At 33.4% G+C, this 20,201-nt stretch overlaps 2 protein-coding genes across 8 annotated transcripts; one reads left to right on the plus strand and one right to left on the minus strand.

Moving 5' to 3' along the window:
- The first annotated feature begins 639 nt into the window (after window positions 1–639).
- On the plus strand, window positions 640–14,337 carry LOC110417408 (DNAse I-like superfamily protein). 7 transcript variants are annotated; one of them, XM_021429755.2, is made up of 12 exons: window positions 640–896; window positions 6,153–6,184; window positions 6,300–6,459; window positions 6,645–6,716; window positions 7,695–7,773; window positions 7,908–8,012; window positions 8,281–9,175; window positions 10,846–11,030; window positions 12,362–12,470; window positions 12,587–12,729; window positions 12,814–13,052; window positions 13,896–14,337. In XM_021429755.2, exons 2-11 carry the CDS (start codon window positions 6,155–6,157, stop codon window positions 13,019–13,021), a joined length of 1,986 nt encoding a protein of 661 aa, XP_021285430.1. In that variant the 5' UTR covers window positions 640–896; window positions 6,153–6,154; the 3' UTR covers window positions 13,022–13,052; window positions 13,896–14,337. The 7 variants fall into 7 exon arrangements, with proteins under 7 accessions (XP_021285430.1, XP_021285431.1, XP_021285433.1 ...); XM_021429756.2 differs by having other exon boundaries at window positions 641–896; window positions 6,345–6,459; XM_089783523.1 differs by lacking the exon at window positions 640–896 and adding an exon at window positions 1,043–1,060 and having other exon boundaries at window positions 6,345–6,459.
- Window positions 14,338–15,688: 1,351 nt separating this feature from the next.
- On the minus strand, window positions 15,689–18,684 carry LOC110416852 (Ribosomal protein L13 family protein). Its single transcript, XM_021428972.2, has 5 exons — window positions 18,453–18,684; window positions 17,495–17,566; window positions 17,104–17,270; window positions 16,580–16,691; window positions 15,689–16,297 (listed from the first exon to the last, which is right to left on the minus strand). The coding sequence occupies exons 1-5, from the start codon at window positions 18,495–18,497 to the stop codon at window positions 16,076–16,078; spliced, it is 618 nt and encodes a 205-aa protein (XP_021284647.1). The 5' UTR covers window positions 18,498–18,684; the 3' UTR covers window positions 15,689–16,075.
- Window positions 18,685–20,201: the final 1,517 nt, after the last annotated feature.

The raw sequence follows: 20,201 nt of genomic DNA on the forward strand, positions 1-20,201 counted from the left end.
AAAATTCAATTAAATTTTTATCTTTTATTATATTTAATCAAATCTTTATATTTTTATTTGGGTTAAATAAACACTTTTTACTAATATTTAATTAATTTTTATTAATTAAAATATTATTTATTATTTTATATTTATATAATATTGACACGATATTAATATTAACGTTGAAAAATATCATATAGTTATATTATCATGTCATATTAATATGTCCTGTCATCATCAATTATAATATTTTAACATATCATATCATATAAGTATCATGTGATATAAAATAACAAATGACATTTTGATTAAGTTAACCATTAATTATAAGAATTAATTTGACTCAAAATAAAAATATAACAATTTATTTGATTTAAAATAAAATTATATGTACTTAACTAAGCTTAATAAAAAATAAAAATTTATTTAAATTTTTTAAAATAATTTAAGAGCTTTTTTTAAGTATTTTGTGAAATATATTACATCCTAGGATGCGGAGATGGACGATGAAGCATGGAGAAAAATAATTGGAAATATTTGATTCTTCGTTTAGACGAATCCTAGTGATGTCTAATCTATTAGATAAAAAAGGTAAAATGACACAAAAAACCAGGACGCAGTAGACAGGGACATGTGCTGTGCCTAAGCTGCAACCCAAGTCTTTGAAATACGCATAGCTTGCCAAAGAAAGCCGGACACTCCTTCCTTCATCAACTCAACAACCTGAAGAAGATTGAAGCTTTTGTTGCTGCAGAGAAAGCAAAGTCCTCCCTCTCCTCTCCACAAAAGGAAACCCCCCCTTCCCTCCACTACCAGAGCATAGCCTTCCTTTCTTTTTCTGGAAAGCAAGATAAAACCTGAGAGCGCTTTTTCTTTGCTATAGAAGCTAGCTGAGTTTAGCCAAGCTACAAAAGGTACGATCCCTTTGTCAATTGGGTGTATATATATGTATATGTTTGACTTCATTTTGCTATGAGGTTCTTGCTGCTCTTTTTGTATTCAAAATGATCCTTCGAGCTTTATTCAGGTTCAGTCATGTGTCAATCGGGATGAAATGGATCTAAAATCTAAGAAACTGGTTTATCTTCTACAACTGTGCTTTCTTTCATTTCATTAATTTACCGGAAACTCTTCTTTTTTTTTTTTCCAGAGATTAATTTTCTATACGTTTGCTCTGATAAAGTCTTAAAAACAAAAATTAAAATGAAGACCAAAGATCCTTCCATTTGATATCAAATTAAATATGACCATTAATTTCTTTTTTTTTTTTATAATTATCAAGATTTTGTAAAAAATGAGCAGATATTACATTCAAGACAAACAAAATACCTAAACAAAATCTATTAATTATTTAAAAAATTTTAAATGAAATTTTATTCTTATATTACGTTGAATCAAATCTTTAAATTTTTATTTTAATTTAAATAAATTATTATAATGATTAACTTTTGTTAGTTAAAATGTCATTTATTATTTTATGTTATGGGATGTTAATATAAGATATTGATATATTATTATATCATAATAAATTATGACATAATCACGTTATATTTTTATTTTTTATATCAATATCATATATATTTAAGTTGATAAATAATATTTTAATTAATAATAATTAATTAATTATTAATTATAAAAAAAATTTAACTTAAAATAAAAATATATAAACTTACTGAACATAATAAAATAATAAAAATTTATTTATAATTTAATTTTTTTTTAAAATATCATACCTAAATTCAATATTTAGTTGGCCGACAAATAAAATCTAATAATTATATGATTGGGCCATAGAATTGGCCGCAAGTATAGACAGAAGGGATGCATGGTGCCAGACAGTTTAAGCTTGGTGGCATTATTCTCACTTAACTTAGAAACGGAAGGTACTATAGACAAAGACAAAAGGCTACCCATTCCTTTTGACAAAACCCCATACGCAACACCTTATTTTCTTTCGACAAAAGAACCCAACAGCACTTGATTAAAGCTAGACTGTAATTAACCAAAGAAAAAGAGAAAAATAGTATTAATTACCTCAAAGGAACCTTTTTGTTTTGATGATGCTCCAAATCTCTGGCAATCCAAGAGGGTCCATATCTATGCATTGCTGCCTAAGTAGTATTGTAAATAGGTCCACCATACAAACAAATGATGAGCATAGGGTCACGATTAATTGGAATCGAAAGAATAACTTGTCTCATGTGAAACGAAAGATGGCATTTCCCAAATCATTTCTTGTTGTATCATGCATGATCATCTAACCAAAGCATGTGGATTTCACATTGTTAATTAATTATGCGTAAATTTTTCATTTGATACATTAACCAGTAAGCCCAATAAATATTTTGAGTCCAATTATATATGTATGCAATATATTATATTGATCTAAACACAAATTTTGAGACTTAGTTTTAGAAGTTAATTAAAATACCCTATGAACAATTAAAAAAAGTTAAGATATGTTATTAATCACTAAGAAAAATTTAAAAATTGTCTTATAATTAATTATTTCTGGTTTTGTTTTTCCTTTTTTCCCCTAGCATGCATCAATATTTATTTGAGTTAATAGGTGTGATTATTTTCATGCATATGATGATAATGGCTGAAAAGCCAAAATTAGCTAGGCATGAATATTAGAGGTTTTTGTTTTTTAGCCAAATTATTAGTGCAAAGGATCATTTTGTCTACTAAACTTTTCAGGGCACAAATAGAAATTTCTAGACCAAAGTATAATGTATTGCCATGGACAAAAAAAGAAGAAGAAGGTATATATATATATATATATAGTTTATTGCATAGAAATAAAAATTGAAACATAATTACAAGGTTGATTTTCAGAAATTTTATATTTATCGTTGGCATTTGGTATATTTAAAGTTATAGTCTGATATTTTAATTTTTGCTTGTGCAAAATGTATAGAGAAAATTAATTATAATAAATAGTAAAAACTACTAAACTCTTTCTTAATTACAGTGTTATGACTCTTTTTTTCCATATATTAAATGATGATATTTCCTTTAACATGTTAAAATGTTCGGGAAAAAGTCATGTTTCCACTCCCACTATTTCTAATCTTTTTAAAATTTTATTTGGTTTATGAAATGATCATTTTAGGAGAGATCAAAATAGCCATTTTATCCGCACAAGAATAGGTAAAAAAGTTATTAGATAAAAATACTCTTAATTAATTTTAAAAATTATTATCTTATATAACACAAAATTTATTTATTTTTCATATTTTCTTTCTCTTTCTCTCTCTAAATTTCTTCCACCACCATAGAATATAGTCTAAAACATATTCTCCCTAAATATAAAAAAATTTAAACAAAACAACCACAATATAACAGACAAGATACATGAATTGCCAATAGGATGAAAATATAAAAAGTAAAGGAAAAAGAAGAAAATATGAAATGGTACGAAGACAGGTGAAAAGTGGGCACATGGAAGGAAATGGGTTGGAGTTAAAAGGATTGAAAATTGAAGGCTGACATTGACTTGTGTCGGTCGGTCATCCCCAAGGAGGAGCTGGAAACCCCTTTACCTGTTGAGTTGATTATCAGAAACAGATAGCAAAGGCCCCATTAACAACAGGGATTTGTGAGGTGGATACATCTCTTGGCAGATTCGAAACACGTAGCTAGAGCCCTCAGAATTGGCATCGACGTCTCTTGAGCCAGATTACACACCCACAAAAATTTTCAGGGTCCCAAGAAATAAAACAAAATTGAAGGGTCCCCAGTTGTCTTGTGAAGTTCAACGAAAACGAAATATATCTATATCGCTATTGGCCATTTCATGAATGAGTTTTCAAAAGCCAAAGGCGATGAAATATTTGCAATAATTTAGCCGATATAGGTAGGTAGAGAAAGTACTCGAGCTACACAAACTGCATTTAAAGTTTTTTTTTTCAAAGGGTAGTTCGTCGTTAAAGGTCTGTGGGTCCACGGCGGCCTTTGAGTTGTTGTTGTCCTACTTCCTTTTCTTATTGATTTCCTTCAGGATATGCATTTGAAAGAGTGATTACTTTTGTTATTAAGATAATAATTGTTAAGATAATTATACCAATTATCTAATTAGAATTATCATATAATACTATTATTTAGTTATCATATAATACAAACATGATATGCCTTTGTCATTGATCGTCTATCCTTGTGATCGGATATGGATTCGCCTTTAATTAATGAACAAATTAGTCAGGGAAAAGGTTGAACCACATGATCAAGTAGATAATTTGTGTGTGTATTTTTTATGTCTTTAATTAATTAATTAATTAAATCGAGACCACTATCATCTTTGTGGATCAGTACCAAGCCAAAATTTAGGCTTGCAATTGTGCATGGATTGATTGTGCTTGAACACGATACCTTCTTTATACTTTTAAGTAGATAAATTTTGTGTGTATTTTTTTCATTTAAATACAATTATCCAAGTACATTTTGAATATTTCTTATTAGGAGCAAATAAAATTGGAAAGTAATTTCTACATAGATTTTAAATAAATTATACTGCTTCAGAGAGAAAGATTAAATATTTTATGTATGCATTATATGAATATAAATGTGTTGGGACATAGGGGAACATGGCATGCTTTGTCATCGAGTGATCGGATATAGATTGGTCTTTAATTGATTAGCACATTGGTTAAGGAAAAGCATGAGCCACGTGATGATGTGTAGTCAAAAAAAAAAAAAATGCAATAATATTTGACGGTGCAACCTGCCCTACTTTTCTACCCAAATTAATTTAATGATATAAATAACAACAACCAACCATATCTCTCGCACAATTCATAAAAAAGAAAAATAAAGGAAAAAGAAGCAAAACACTGGAATATATTGTTGATTTTGTTTTGGGCTGAACCATTAAAATTAAAATTAGGAAAATAAAACCTTGCATTAAGGCTAAATATTTCATTGAAATTTTCTTTATTGATAAAATAATAAGATTGGGTTTCCTTTGAAATTTTTATATCCATGATACTTTGACCCTTTTTACTATAAAAGAAGGTGATTGACTTGGTTTTCATTGAGTGAAATACAAGGAGATGATGACAAAATTCACATATATCTTATATAGATAGATCATAGATGGGATTCCCCCGGCATGCCGTCTGAAGTATTACTAATGAAAGGTCAGGGGTTTCAGGTCCCAACTATACGAACGAAATGATTTGAATAAATAATTGCTAACAACAAATACACGGCCAAAGATTGTGCCATTTGGAACAGGTCTCCTGCCATGGAGACCACTGACACTTGGTCCAACTCCTACTACCCTCCCATTTTTGGCCTGGGGACCGCCTCTCATCATTCGTCCCTTGTCAAAATAAAATTTTTATTTTATTCAATAATAGTTTTGGGTTGTTAGTTATTTTTGAATTTACTTAAACAATGTTATAATTTATATTTAGAGGTATTATTTTATAATTTGGTAAAATGTTTTAATTCGTTGTTTTAAAATTGACTCAACCGATCAAAGTTGTTGGGTTTTCAATTGATTCGGTTGAGTATATTAATTCAACTAAATTTGACTTTTTTCATAAAATAAATTCCATTTTTTTTTATTTTAAGAATTTTAACACTGAACCAATCCTTTGCACGCCACTATCCTTAAGCATAAGGAAAACTTTTTTGTCTCCTTTTACACTAAACGGAGCTTTAATTCCATGTATTAATTCACCCTGAAATTTTGCAAAATTCAATGAACCTAGCTAAGGTAACCATCACTTGAGTCTCATGACTTATATAAAGAGTGAAATTTGGCTTACGCCGCAACAACTCAACAATGCCATAAAGAAAGAGAAAGAAGACGAAGAATGAGAAATTATAGGAGATTAATTCAGTAATTATCGTCATTCAATATGTTAATGTTCTTGTGTTACTGAATAATGGGTAGCCACTAATTCCTTGATTAACTGCAAATCAAGGTCTGATTTAATTTAAGAGTCACAATCAAGCTCATGTACAAAATATAAGTTCAACGCCGCCCAGCCCACTACCGTTATTATTCCATTCCAGCCGAAGGTAGTTGCTGCTGACCTTCGTTTCCTGCAACTGCTTTCATCTTTCCTTCCCTCCCTCCCAAAACTATAGGCTTCCATTTTGTTCTCTTTCTTTCGTCTTCATTGCTCTCTCTCCATTTCTTTACATTTTTGTATGCACAGCCATGAAGCAGGGCTCCAAGCACCAGCCAGAGGTACTTTCTCTTTCTCTGAGGCTCCTTCTCTTCTTCTTTCTTTCTTTCTTTTAGTTGTTTTTGTTTTCTGGGTTTTGGGTTTTATTTTATGGGGTAACTAAGAGAGAACTTGCAGAGAAGTTGGGCTGAAATCTGCTGTTTTGGTTGCTCCTGCCTGCAGCTCTTTTGGCCTCGAGTTGTCATGCGGAAATTGCTTAACATCACTGCCCAAGACTCCGATTACAGCGCCGATACCGATGATGAAGACGACATTGGTTCTAACTCTGGAACCGAAGGTGACTCAACCATTTTCCTTCAAACCTCATAAATCAAATTTTAGATTTTTGCTTTTCAGTTCTTTTAGGAGATTTGAGGTTGTTGGTGGTTCTTGTGTGTTCTGGAGCTGTTTTTAGGGATTCATTTTCGGTTTCGAATATAACCTTTTTGGGTTTGAGTCTAAATGTCAAGTGGGGTTTTGCAGAAATTTATGAATCGTGCAGAGAATCAAGGTTTAGAGGGAACAGAGATGAGGAACCTCAGCCTGATCTAAATGGTAATGATTTTAAGCCCCTTATTAACGTTGAGGTTTTAATTTTTCTATATCATTTGTATGATCAACTTAGTTGTCTTCTATTTTCTTGATCCCTTCAGTGGCATCATTTTTCTATTTAGTTGTAAAGTTTGGAAATTGAAGGTGTTGTAGTAAGAACTTCAAATACATATGGATCATCTAGTGGAAAAAATTTAGGTTATTGATGCTTGCGTTGGGGGATTGATGGACTTAAAGTTCAGTTTTACGATTAGGTGATGTGTAAGCACCCAAATGGAAATCATTGTGATTTTGCAATTGAGATTTCTTTTCAACCTAAGATAATTGATGATTTAGTAGAACATTTATTTAATATAATTAGTTCCTTCAGCTGATAGCTGGTAATGCATCTCCTGAAACATGGTTGTTAAAGGTGGCTAGATTAAGTCATTGGAGTTAGGTGTGAAGGAAATTTTAGTTTTTTTTTTCTTAATTTTTTATTTGGCTAGTGGAGGAATTGATCAAAATGAAAGGGTTTTCTATTGATGGTTTTCTTTGATTGGGTATAGCTCTTTTCTTGCCTTTCTTTTAATTGAATGTTATCTATGTGGATGAACACTTCTAATAACAATTAAAAGGCAACTGAGGGCCACATCAAAATGGGGTTATTCTATAGCATCTGACTTAAGCCAGCTTTAAAAGAGATTTAACTTTTTTATTTTTTACACCTCTAATATTTGGAACCAAATTACCTCCCAAATGCTGTGAAACTAATTAGTCAAGTACTAGTACTTATTGGTGCAATATTCAGGAGGGAACTTTTTCTCTCTCTTATTAAGTTTTAATGAGATATGAATATCCCTGCAACCAGAGACATGGGGCTTTGGAATTCTAAATGTAATCTTTTGTGGCTTGTGTGAATATCCAATTTAGGGAGTAGGTGAATTGCTCTTTTAATTTCTTTACTCAGTGCAAGGTTAAAATTTTTTCCCCTCTTTTTAGGCTTAGATGGTCTTCCAAGGTTAAGGAGACGAAAGTCAGAGACTCTTAGGGCGCAATACATAAACACAAAGGAAATAAGGTGCAGTGCCTGTCCCTTTTTGCTGCTTCTACTAACAAATCTTAAGCTAGTTGCACGATTTTGGAGACTTGAAAGAGTTTGGTTGTTCTTGAGTTTGTTACTGAAACCATTTTTTGTCTTTTTCAAATTAATAGAGTATGTGTTGGCACCTGGAATGTTGGTGGAAAGGTTCCTCCTGATGACCTAGATATTGATGATTGGATAGATATCAATGAGCCTGCTGACATATATGTGCTTGGGTAAGTATTTTCCTGATATGCATTTTGAACTTTCTCTATTTTTGTGTTTTTACATTTAAGCTGATTTTCTTTCCCTATCGTTCTTTAATCACAGGCAATTGTTTACACTAAAAATTTGTTGAGATGCCTTTGATCTTGTTTTTATCTGCTTGGCCTTAAAGCACTCACATTTGTACATGTCAGTTCAGAATTTCATGCACCTTCTTTAGCTTATATTTTTTGCTATTCATGTTCATCTTAAAATATGATAATTGCTTTTTGTTTACAGTCTGCAGGAGATAGTACCATTAAATGCTGGGAATATTTTTGGTGCTGAAGATAGCCGCCCAGTTCCAAAGTGGGAAAACATCATTCGTGAAACACTCAATAGAATACGACCTGCAACTACCAAAGTAAAATGCTATAGTGATCCCACATCTCCATCAAAGTTTGAGCCATTTGATGATGTCCCCAATTTAGAAGAGGAGATGATTCTTGAAAGTGATAGTGATATTGGTGAAGAAATTCATCCATTAGATGAAGAACCCAATAGTTTTGATGAAGTCAATAATTCAGCAGGAAATAAAAGTGTGTTCACCAATTCTGGGGTTTCAGACTGTGGTGGTGGTGCTAAACTTGATGTGCCAGTAGAACAGGATTTACAGAGGCAAGTTTCTTCTCCAAAGAGGTTAGATAGATTGAATTGCTTGCGGATGGAGGATTGTGCTGAAAATGTAGAAAGCCCAGTCAGTCAACAAAATAGAAAATTTACCAGAATGCTTAGTGGGATTGAACAAAATGGAAAATTAACCAGAATGCTTAGTGGGACTGAAAGGATTGGTTTGAGCTGGCCAGAGCCTCCACTAAACTTGCTATCTCAGCATGTTTTGGAGAGACCAAGTTCTTTCAAATCGATCAAGTCTTTTAGAGCAAGCAAGTCTTTTCAAACATATAGTTCCTTCAAGTCCATGAACAACATGGCATCAGGGATAGCTTTGCTTGCAGAACTTGACCTTGAATCCCTCCTGAAGCGGAAAAAAAGATCATCATATGTAAGAATAGTTAGTAAGCAGATGGTAGGAATTTTCCTCACTATATGGGTTCGTAGGAGTTTGCGCAGGCATATTCAGAATTTGAAGGTATCTACTGTTGGTGTTGGTGTTATGGGCTACATTGGTAACAAGGTCTGTTCCTTCTACTAATATTAGTTTCTCGAGTTTTTTCCTTAAATTGAATGTCTTATTTTTAATCATGTAAGCAATACCTGGAATCATATAGTTTGCATATCATAGTGCTGTTATTCATGCAGGTTTTTGGTTGGACACTTATCTTTAGGGCTCTTTGTAGGTATCCGTGGCGGTCTTACATTAAACTTTAAGACTTTTAGAATCCAACGATTATCACTTGGACAGACTCAAATGATCAATTCTGTACCTATTTTATGACAATTCACTACATTTTTGCCTCAAATATTGTCCCTGCCCTCGTTGCCATCCAGTCAGATGCCTTGAAAGTCAACTACAATTATGAACCTTAACTTGTGAAGACTGATTGTAATTTCTCGGTGCTGATAATTGCTGTAGGTAAGCAGTGGAGAACATCTAGAAAATGTGGTTTTGTGCCATATGTTGTGGATGTTAAATATAGCGCTGTCTCTAGTGTTAATTTTGTAACTTTTTGTCGTCGTAACTTAGTGTAGGATTTGTGATGACCCTTGGCCATTCATGGAGAAAATGCTTAGATTCCAATTTTGACTTGGACAAGAATGCTGTGCATTCTTTTCAGAAGTTTTTAAATGATCTAATGAGCACTAATAATAGGAGGATCAGCAATTTAATAGATTTTCTTAAGGCAGATCAGATATCGTTTATTGATAATGTAGAGAGTTTTTTCAGTGAGGGATGAAGTAGTGCTGCAACTGTGTATGAGGGAACGAATTAAAGAGGTTGAGAGGAGGAGCAGACAGTCCTTGGGGTACCTGAGTATTTTTGGTGGTTGATGGAAGAGAAGGGAGTGGCAGAACTATGAGCAGGAGTGTTGAAAGTAGCATTGCTGAAGATAAGGCACATTAGAAGTATGTACACTTGAAAATAGGTGATTGAGATATGGAACTTGAGGGAGTGTGGAAGGTAGTAACACTAAAGGTGATGATGGTGGAATAAGGCTAGAACTAGTGTGAGAACCTCTAGCTGGTAAAGGTGTGATTCCCCTCCAAACGATGTTAAATAGACCATATATAGTAGGCTGAAGGGGGTGTATTTAACGTAGCCAATGAGGTGATGGTGAGTGATTTTTAGTGAAAAGGAACGAAGTATAAGATAGGATCACTGGTTGTTACATCAAGCCTTTTCACAAATGATGTAGGTAATACCATGTGTCAACAAATGACTCATGGTAGGTACTTTGAAACTCCAAAGAGGTCAATTGGAGAAACTATTAACCAGTCTCATATTGAAGTCCACCCAACCAATGCTCTATGACATCCTAAAGATCTGAGAACAATGCAAGGTTCCTGCCAATAATCCCAGGCTTACTCCCATCAAATAGTTAGTATCTAATGGACCCAGTGATATGTGTGGTCTGTGGTGTATTACCTGTAAGAATTAACTAAAGACAAGTTCAAGAGCGAGATGGTATAATAAAAATAAGCCCTAACCATGCATCTACAAAAATCATGTTTACTTTTTGCTTCCCATGTCTTGTAACAGGAATTCTGCATATGGGTGGTAATCTTTGAAGCAATTTATTAGAATCAGTGCCACTACATATTTTATTAAATTTTCACCTGCTGATCATACTTTTATTCAATTCTGCTGTCTTTATCTAATATTATAGCCATTCATTGTTCTTACAGGGATCTATATCAGCCAGCATGTCCATATATCAAACGCATTTTTGTTTTGTATGCACTCACCTGACATCAGGTGAAAAAGATGGAGATGAACTTAAAAGAAATGCTGACGTGCATGAAATACTTAGAAGAACTCATTTTCATTCCCTTTCTGCTTTTGGACTTCCCAAAAGTATTCATGATCATGAGTGAGTATATGTTATATCTACTTGCAGTGTGAATTAGTGGCTGTTTACTCATCTATCATTCTAGTTGTTGAAATTGTTACGTTCTGATTATTCGTAATATATTATGAAAAGTAAGTTCCTCCAAGTTTTATGGAACATAGGAACCTTGAAAGCAAAAGAAATAAACTCTCTTGTTTGATTAGTTGCCCCCTGACCATGCAAGTTGGCATCTAAATAAACTAAGATTCTACTTGCTTTCTGCTTTTGGAGCCAAAGATCAAAATGTGCATTTGATGAAAAAGCAAACATTTATGCATCTTTTTGGATAATAAATTGCTTGATTTTACTTTTATACATTAAGCAAATATGTTAAAATAGATGTATTTTAGTCATTTCAGTCAATTGTGATCTTGCTTTATACCATTTTCTTTTGCTTTATTGCAACTTTTGAGGAAGCAAAAAGCAAGTAGTAAAAGTAACAATCAAAAGGAATCTAAAGGTTTGCACATGCATGAGATAATTGTTCCAGAAGCACACTTAAGCAGAAATAGACAGATAGATTAGTAATTGCTGTAAATAGAGCAATTTTGTACCATTTCTACTGTAAACCTCATTCATGTAGATGAGCATTAGTTTACCACAATAAATTATGTTGAGACCAATTTATGACATAGTCTAATAAATAGTGTGTAAATAAAGCGTAACACAAATTTTGTACCATTGCTGCTGTAAACCTCATTCATGTAAACGGGGTTAGTTTACAACAACAAATTATGTTGAGAACAATTTGGGACATCATTCATAGTAGTGGGATCAATTGATCTTTTTTTTTTCCACGCAAGGAAGATCCTTATACTGTTGAATAATGTATTTGGAACCTGTAGTCTTTATGACATACTAATAGTTGAAGGAGTAATATTTTAAATAAATTATAGTGGGATCAATTGATCTTTTTTTTTTCCACACAAGGAAGATCCTTATACTGTTGAATAATGTATTTGGAACCTGTAGTCTTTATGACATACTAATAGTTGAAGGAGTAATATTTTAAATAAATTATACATGTTGGATAATTTTAAATGTAATGAGGCAGAACTGGGCCTCCTTATACGAGGAATAATTTGGATATTAGTGCCAATAAACAATGCTCCTAGCATACATTCTTAATTTAAATGTACCTACCAAGAGAAGTTACATATTTTACGCTTATTTTGTTTTTGTTTTATTGAAGATGTTATGCTTGTTCTGTAACTTAGAAAATGTCAAGCATTCTTTGAATAATGTACATTTATGTTACTCATATATCATTGGCCTGGTTATATATGTTTAACAGATATTTTTTTTTTTTGCAGAAGAATAATTTGGTTGGGTGATCTAAATTACCGTATCAATCTGTCATATGAGAAAACATGTGCTTTCATCTTCAAGAAGGAGTGGTCCAAGTTGATTGAGAGTGACCAGGTACTTTCATAGTTCTACTCAGAGTCTGGATTGGTGCTTTTCTTATCAAATATGAACTCGAAAGCTGTTGAGATGCTAGTTTAGCTATTAATATATTGTTATCTTTATCATGACAGCTTGTACGAGAGTTCCGCAAAGGTCGTACATTTGATGGATGGTCTGAGGGTGCTTTAAATTTTGCACCAACATACAAATATGAGTTAAATTCGGAGAAATACTGTGGAGAAGATCCCAAGGTTGGGAGGCGCACGCCTGCATGGTATGCTTTAAAAAGATTATAAGATCCATCCTTTGTTGTTTCCTTGTCACTTGTGAATTTTTCTAATACACCCTCATCTTTCAGGTGTGACCGCATCCTTTCTTATGGTAAAGGAATGAGACAACTAAGTTATAGGAGGACGGAGCTTCAACTTTCAGATCATCGGCCTGTTTCTGCCATATATATGGTTGACGTTGAGGAATTTTGTTCGAGGAAACTACAGCGTGCTCTTACCTATACCAATGCTGAAATTGAAAATGAGGAAGTTGCAGCAGAGGATATTCAATGTTGATGGTTGGAAAGAGTCTGTTGAGTTGGATCAGGTGAGTGGTTTGCTATGTTTATTTTGTCTTGGACTATGGTCATGAAACATACTAGTGAAATAAAGTAATGCTGGCTACATAGAGTTATTAGTTTAATGAGGAGGTAGAAGATCATTGGAATAAGGTAAGGAAAGAAGATTAAACATTGTTAGATGGAAATGGTCTAGGTTGCCTTAGAGAGAACATGTTTCTGAAAGAGGCATGGATGGGTATGCACAGGTTGAATGGTGGTTAATATTTCCATTGATAATATGAACTTCATCCAGTAGTAGGGAAAGGTTTTACTGACATGATGTGGTATACTTGGTGGTTGCAAAACATCTTGTGCAGTGCCATGTATCAAGGGTGATACAGGGAAGGTTGGATCTATTTTTCAAAAGTTCCAGATCTGTGTTTTAACGTCTGTCGCCATTGGAAAACATGTTTTCCTATATACATATCATAAATGAAACTCCATTCTGACTGGATATGGTAGATGGCAGGTCGCAACATGGATTTAGGTGATTTCTACAATGGAAAAGTCACTAAGAACAACTTTTTTCCTGATCTATACCTCAATCTCTCATACCACAAACTGGAAATGAAAACCAAAAGTATGAAATAGGTTTGAGGACTTGGGCATTTAACACGTTATGTTTGGATCATTAAATTCAATCTGTTTTGGATTTGCCATCATCATTGTATTGAAACCAGATAAGTTTTGGGTCCAGGGTCTCTTCAGCAGTTAGCATAGGCAATTAATGTGTCTTTATGGAACCTATTCTTGGAAAAATATCTAATGATTACTTGAAGTTATATACACTATGTATCCCTCTAAATAAAAGGTTTTGCCTTTTAATGCAGGATAGGTTTGCTGGGAGATCATCAAGGGAGACTAATCTATGCCTGAGCCTTAGAGGCTGGGGGTGAGAGCTCCTACAACTGTTGATATTGCCTACATCTTAGATTCATTCATTTCATTTTTTTTTGTATTCTGTTACAATATTGTATATTGCTATTATTGTGTAAATGCATTAGCTCTAGGGTTTCACGACATAGGTTATAGAACAGCGCAGATAAAAGTTATAGTTGGGTTTGCATGTATGCATACAGCATTGGCGTTTGTAAAGTTTATTGAACGTGCCCTTTTGCCACCACCTTTTGTTAGCCAATAAAAGGTTGATGTAAAGATATAGCCAATGCATGTTTTTTGTTGGTGGGGTTGCTATTTTTTGGTTTATGCCTTTTGGCAACACTACATTCTTCTGTATTATTTGTAGAATCTATATATTGCTATTTCTCTCTTTCTCTCTGTGTCTGTGTTTGTGTGTGTGTGTGGTTGGTCACATTGAATCCCGAGTTCTTTCACACAGAAAGAGCCAATGACAGATTACTTGTTACTTAATATATGTACATTCACCATTATCTATAACTGGATGGGCCTCAACTTCCTATGTTTGGTGGTCTTTCTATAGCTTGGAGGTTGAGCAAAAAATCTACTGGTGACATTAAAGAAATTAGATAGGTTTTGCATAAAAGTATAATAACCTCATGACCTGTATGCACATTTTAACGAGATATATGGTGACTTTGGCAAGCCACTAGCCATTAGACATTTCTTTATTATGTCTTCTATATCATACTGCAGTACCATGACATTAGCTAGTTAAGGACAGAGCAGATGCAGGTGGAGATGACAAAAATTTCCAGATTGATACCAGTAAAACTGCATTTAACATTTCCGATGCCCTCTGGGGTCGTCAAAAGGATCGATAAAGGATATATTATAGTACTTTTGGAAAAGTTCATTAAGAATTTCTGGAGAATTGGAAAAAAAAAAAAACAATGATCCTGGGGTATCTAGACTTTCTGTAGTTTGATTTCTCACTAATTATCGTTCATCTTTATTGTTGGCCTGCCTTGTATCAATTGTTGCCTGCTGCATATGTCACAAGGAGTAGCAAGTTAAGTGCTTAAAAGAAATCATTCTTGTCCAATTAGACAAAAACAGTTCTGCTCATATTAAAATTATGGGTTTTCAATATTATGCTCTTTCTTTTCAGCCAATATCTAAGGTGTTTATCTTGCGAAGAAAATTTTAGTGGGAGAGACGGTGGAAATTTCATATCAAGTTTTAGTTGATCGTACAGCCAAGATGCTATGGCTGTGGTTTCAACACCGGCATACAGCAGCATTCATAGCTTTAAAAGACGGCCACTTTCCAACTACAATTCAGTTTCTGGAGTCACTTCTGATAGAGTGCGGCTATACATCACTTAACCCCAGGGATATATTTATTTATTTACGATCAATGGAGTACATAATTGATGTTAACAGCATTGGAAAGATAACAATTGAAGACCCTTTAAAAGGAAATTGCTCCTTTCCTTTCCATTAGAGATATTGATTACTAGTCCAGTTGCCAGTGCCGTTGCTAGTTTAGACACCATGGTTCACTCTGGGCAGTGAACTGCCTAATTATTTGTCCAGTTCCTGGAATTTTCTATTCTCCAAATTTTCGGGAGTTATTCATGGCTTGGTTTGGTTGATTTTTCCAAGCACCAAAGAGATCTAGGATGCAATTGGTAGCTCAAGGACAAAGGACTTTGAACATAATAATATAAAAGAAAAGAAGCATGAAAACAATTGGAAGGAAGTTTCTCTAAAGCAAACATGTAGCGGACACTAAATCAAATATAATGTAGCGCATGACCTTGCCCTAAAAAACCCAGCTCTGCCAGCACTACTCAAGGTACAACAATAAAGAAATATCTTAATGCAGACATTTAACGGAGTAGTTTCGGCTTTGGGGATCTATCGGGCTGCCAACAAGTGAAGACACCAGCTACATCTTTTGCTTCGCTGAAAAGCTAAACTCGAAAACAAAAACTAGGGCTGGTATGCTTGAGCTAGAAAGAATTTTTAGAAAACTGATGAGCAAGACCATTATTCCAACAAGAGCTGATCCACCAACGGTTGCAGTAGTTTTATACAGAACATGAAAATCACTGGCTATCAGAGAAGGAGATAAGGCCAATCACTCTTCATGCCGTAACTTCCATCTTAGCTTCTTTCCTTTTGCCTTTTCTTGATTGGTTTCCACCTTGTTCTTGCTCCTCTGCCTTCTTTTGAGCTCGAATCAAGGCTCTTCTTGCACGAGGCCGCATTTCTCGTACTGTTCGGGGCGGCATCACATATGGTTCAAGGGGCCGATCACCAAAAGGGTGCTCACTATCAGCAAATATCCTCAATTTTCGATCTCTATCCTAGATTCAAAAGAAGCAATAATCTAAGAAAATCAAATTATGATGTATACAGATCCAAAATTCATAAATGAAAAATGAGAAACAAATAAAGGCGTGCTACGTGAATTGACATGCAGAAATTTGCATATGACAAACCAAAAGTCAAAACTTATTGCTCGAATGTTTTCCTATGGATCAAAGTGAAATAGAAAATGGACAGGTTAGAAGATAGGGAAAAAACCCAAGCAAGCGATACACATATAAAAAATACAAGAAATAATTTAATCATGTTTTAATACTTACATCACGCAGTTTGTTTCTTGGCAGCATGCGTAGCACTGCTTTGCGTATGACTTCTGTAGGATCCTTCGCCATCTGGTCCTTTAAACTTCTTTCCTTGAGGTTGCCAACATAGCTGAAGGAGAAGGATGATTCATCATAAGAAGGACATAGAACTTCACTAATTGAAGCGTCCAATCTCAAGAACCAAATATATAGGGGCTGACAAAGAAAGAGGGATCTTAAGGAACATTAAGAAAGCTAATTTATTCCTGTTCTATCGACAGAACTCAAAAAACATGCCTGTTTTGATCTCTGTAACACATAATATCACTCTCAAACTCATAAAAGAGGACATCATTTTGAGTTTCAATAAAGAACCAAATCTTCAAAGTACAGATAGCAATTCAACTGGTAGGAAAACACAATTGAGTCATTAACTTCCATGTAGTTTACCAATATGCAACTAACTTCAATTCATTAAAAGAAGCAGGTAAAACCTTGCACAAAAAAAAAAAAAAGTAGCAGCTGAAAATGAGAGTACTTGCCCTGTATGCCAGTAATAAAACTTATCCGTAAGTTTTCTTCCTGTAACACATACATCCTTGGCATTAATCACAATGCACATATCCCCATCATCGTGATTTGGAGCGTAAGTAGGCTTGTCCTTTCCTTGAATCACAGTAGAAATTTGAGATGCCAATCTTCCAAGGACCTGTTAAAGAAATATATATGCAAGTTATTCTTGTTGCTTTTGACCTCAGGCAGGAAAAGACGTTAAAATAAAAGATTCAACTGTACTACAAAACAAGTAAGCAAAGACTGCATTGAGAAACCAGAATCAGTAGCAAACCATAAAATCCACCACTGTAATCATAATTATCACTTCTCAAAAAGAGAGGTTCAGGAATTGAAGGTTTTGGAAAAGGATAAAGATACCTGGCCTTTGGCATCAAAGACTCTCCATCGCAGACCTTCCAGATTAATTCGCCTCAGACCAGCAAGGGCCTTCTGCATGAGTTCAAAACGACAATTGAAAAAAGATCAAGCTTTGTTATTGGGCAGCAATTATATTGCACTCCAATCGGTAAACTTATCTAGAGTAGAGCTGATCACTAACCAAACTCCGGAAATGAAAGGAGGGAAGAAAGAATATTCCCATTGTAGACAACCATTTTGTCCTGGTTTTTTTTACGTGATTAAACTAGTTCATTTGGTGCGTAACTTTGAAATTGGAAATACTCCTCAGCTTTAAAATGAAGCTACCTAACTTTAAAATCGGAAAAAGTTCCTCACTTTACAAATGAGGTTATGTAACTTTAAAATCAATCCCTATGTTAAGACCCATGATCACAAACCACTCATTCATCCAGAACTTATTAAAGAGTTAAAATAATTAACAAAAAATATGTGAGCAAACAAGTTAATTCAATAATACCACTCAAACTCACATAAAATCACAGAACATTCTTCCATGTTTTCTCTTCACAGCATATTTACTCATCCAAAAACACCCCCCATTTCTCAGTTCAAAGCATCCACCAAAAAGGAAAAGAGGATGGCCGAAAAAGTCCCTTGTTTTCGCAGTAATAGAACAGAAATTGCAGTAAAAATTTCTGTCTCGTTCACTCAACCCACATGACTCAAACATAGGCAACCAAACTAAAGTAGGAACTTCTAAAAATCTGTAGCTAAAAATAACAAAGCCCATCATTTCAAATTGCCAAAAATAAATGATAGTTCAGTCAGTCAATTGTACAAACAGTTATGTGGTTTGCAATGAGGGCTCACTCATCCTTAAAAATGTTAATCAAAATGATGGGTTATTCGATTTTTAATAAACGATAAACTAAGGTATGAAATGCGTAATTTTAACAAGATGAAGGGAAAAACTTGCCTTTAGATTTCCATTGAAAGTGGTAGCTGCTGCTTGGGTTGCCATTTCTATGTGATTTCCACTTTTCTTGTTCTTTTCTCTGGAAAAGTCAATTTAAAGGCAAGACCCCGTTTGGTAAAATTGAATCAAGTTATCTTAGAATGATCAAGAGGGAAACTTTAAGTGAAACAATAAAAAGGAAAATCGAGGGAAAAAGAAGAAAACAGAAGGATCTTTAAACCCTAGTTGACTGGCCATGGAAGTGGATGGCCAATTGCAATGGGTTAGAGAATTGGGCTAGCGCTAGAGCCCAAATGTAACAAAAAGCAATCACGAAACAAAGAAAAAAAAAAAACTGCAGATTTTCCAAAATATTTCAGTTGATTTTTTTTTTGTTTTTTTTCTCTTTTTGAGGCTCGAAATAGATTCTTTTTTATCTTAGCTCTTATTGTGATGGTTATCTTCCTAAATCAAAGAGGGAGAAAGATGAGCAAGAGAAGTCTTAAGTTGGAATTGTTAATCTTCTTTTTTCTATTGAATTTAAATTATTTATAAATCTATATCAAGTTTGTTAAAATTAAAGTTAATGTTTAATATATTTTAAGTTAAACACGTTAAATTTTACATATCCATCTTATTTTTCAAGATACATACTTTGCCAACTAATTTGCCATTAGTGAAAATTTTGAACTAGTTGTATTGTACTGGATATCAAGTTCCATCTTCATAAAAAATTGAGATGTTTAGTGTAGGTACTTTAAAAAGTTCTTAAATTATTTAAGAAAATTTAAATAAGTAATTATTTTCCTATTATATTTTCAAGCAAACTTGTACTTTCAATTTAAATAAAATAAGCCCTTATAATTAAGGGTTGAGTAATTGTCATTTGTTAAAGGATAAAATATTCTCACCTTCCTAACTTTTAGCTATAATTTCACGTGGATGTAGGGTGAGGGTTGATTATGCATCAAATACAAATCAATGGAGCGAAAATAGATTTAAAATTAAATTACACCTCACTTTTCTAGGATCTCTTTCATACTAAACTGAGTACGAAATTAAATTACAAATAAAATATATATGTATGATCATATCAAATTTATCATAATAACAAAAGTTGATGAATCCTTTGTTAAACCACCGATTTGTCTTCAAAAAGCTCAACCATTCTAGCTTGATTGTTGCAAACCAAAGCTGTCCAAAGAATCCTTGTGTAACCTCTAATGGTGATCCACACTAATGAATTAGAAAAGTTTTTTTCAAGGATTGGGAGTGCTATGCCTTAACAATGTGCTAGCAAAGATGAGTTTCATAAACTCATAATCCACACAAAATTATGGGGCTGAAAAGGAATCAAGTGAATGAAAACTGTTTTTTCTTCATACAAGGAATGACAAGAAAAGAGTTTCTAATCTGCCGTTCCTTTCTTTTTCAGCCTTTTCTCTCTCTTTTTTTTTGTTTGGAGGCTATAGCAAGGTATTTATACCTTGGATTAATTTTAAACCTTAATTACAAAACTATTTTATAATTACAAATTAATCCAATAATTTGAATAAAAAATTTAATTAAGTCCTTAAGAAGCTCAATTAATTTAATTGTTTAATTTAATCAATTAGATCAAATAACTTAATTAAACAATTTAATTAATTAGGCCCAATAACTTAATTGTTTAATTTAATCAATTAGGTCCAATAGCTTAATTAAATAGTTCAATCAATTAGGCCCAATAACTTGATGAAACAAATTTAATCAATTAGGCCCAATAACTTA

Source organism: Theobroma umbraticum, unplaced genomic scaffold (genome assembly GCF_002168275.2).
Source record: "Theobroma umbraticum cultivar Fairchild unplaced genomic scaffold, ASM216827v3 scaffold_51.0, whole genome shotgun sequence".
Lineage (NCBI taxonomy): Eukaryota > Viridiplantae > Streptophyta > Magnoliopsida > Malvales > Malvaceae > Theobroma > Theobroma umbraticum.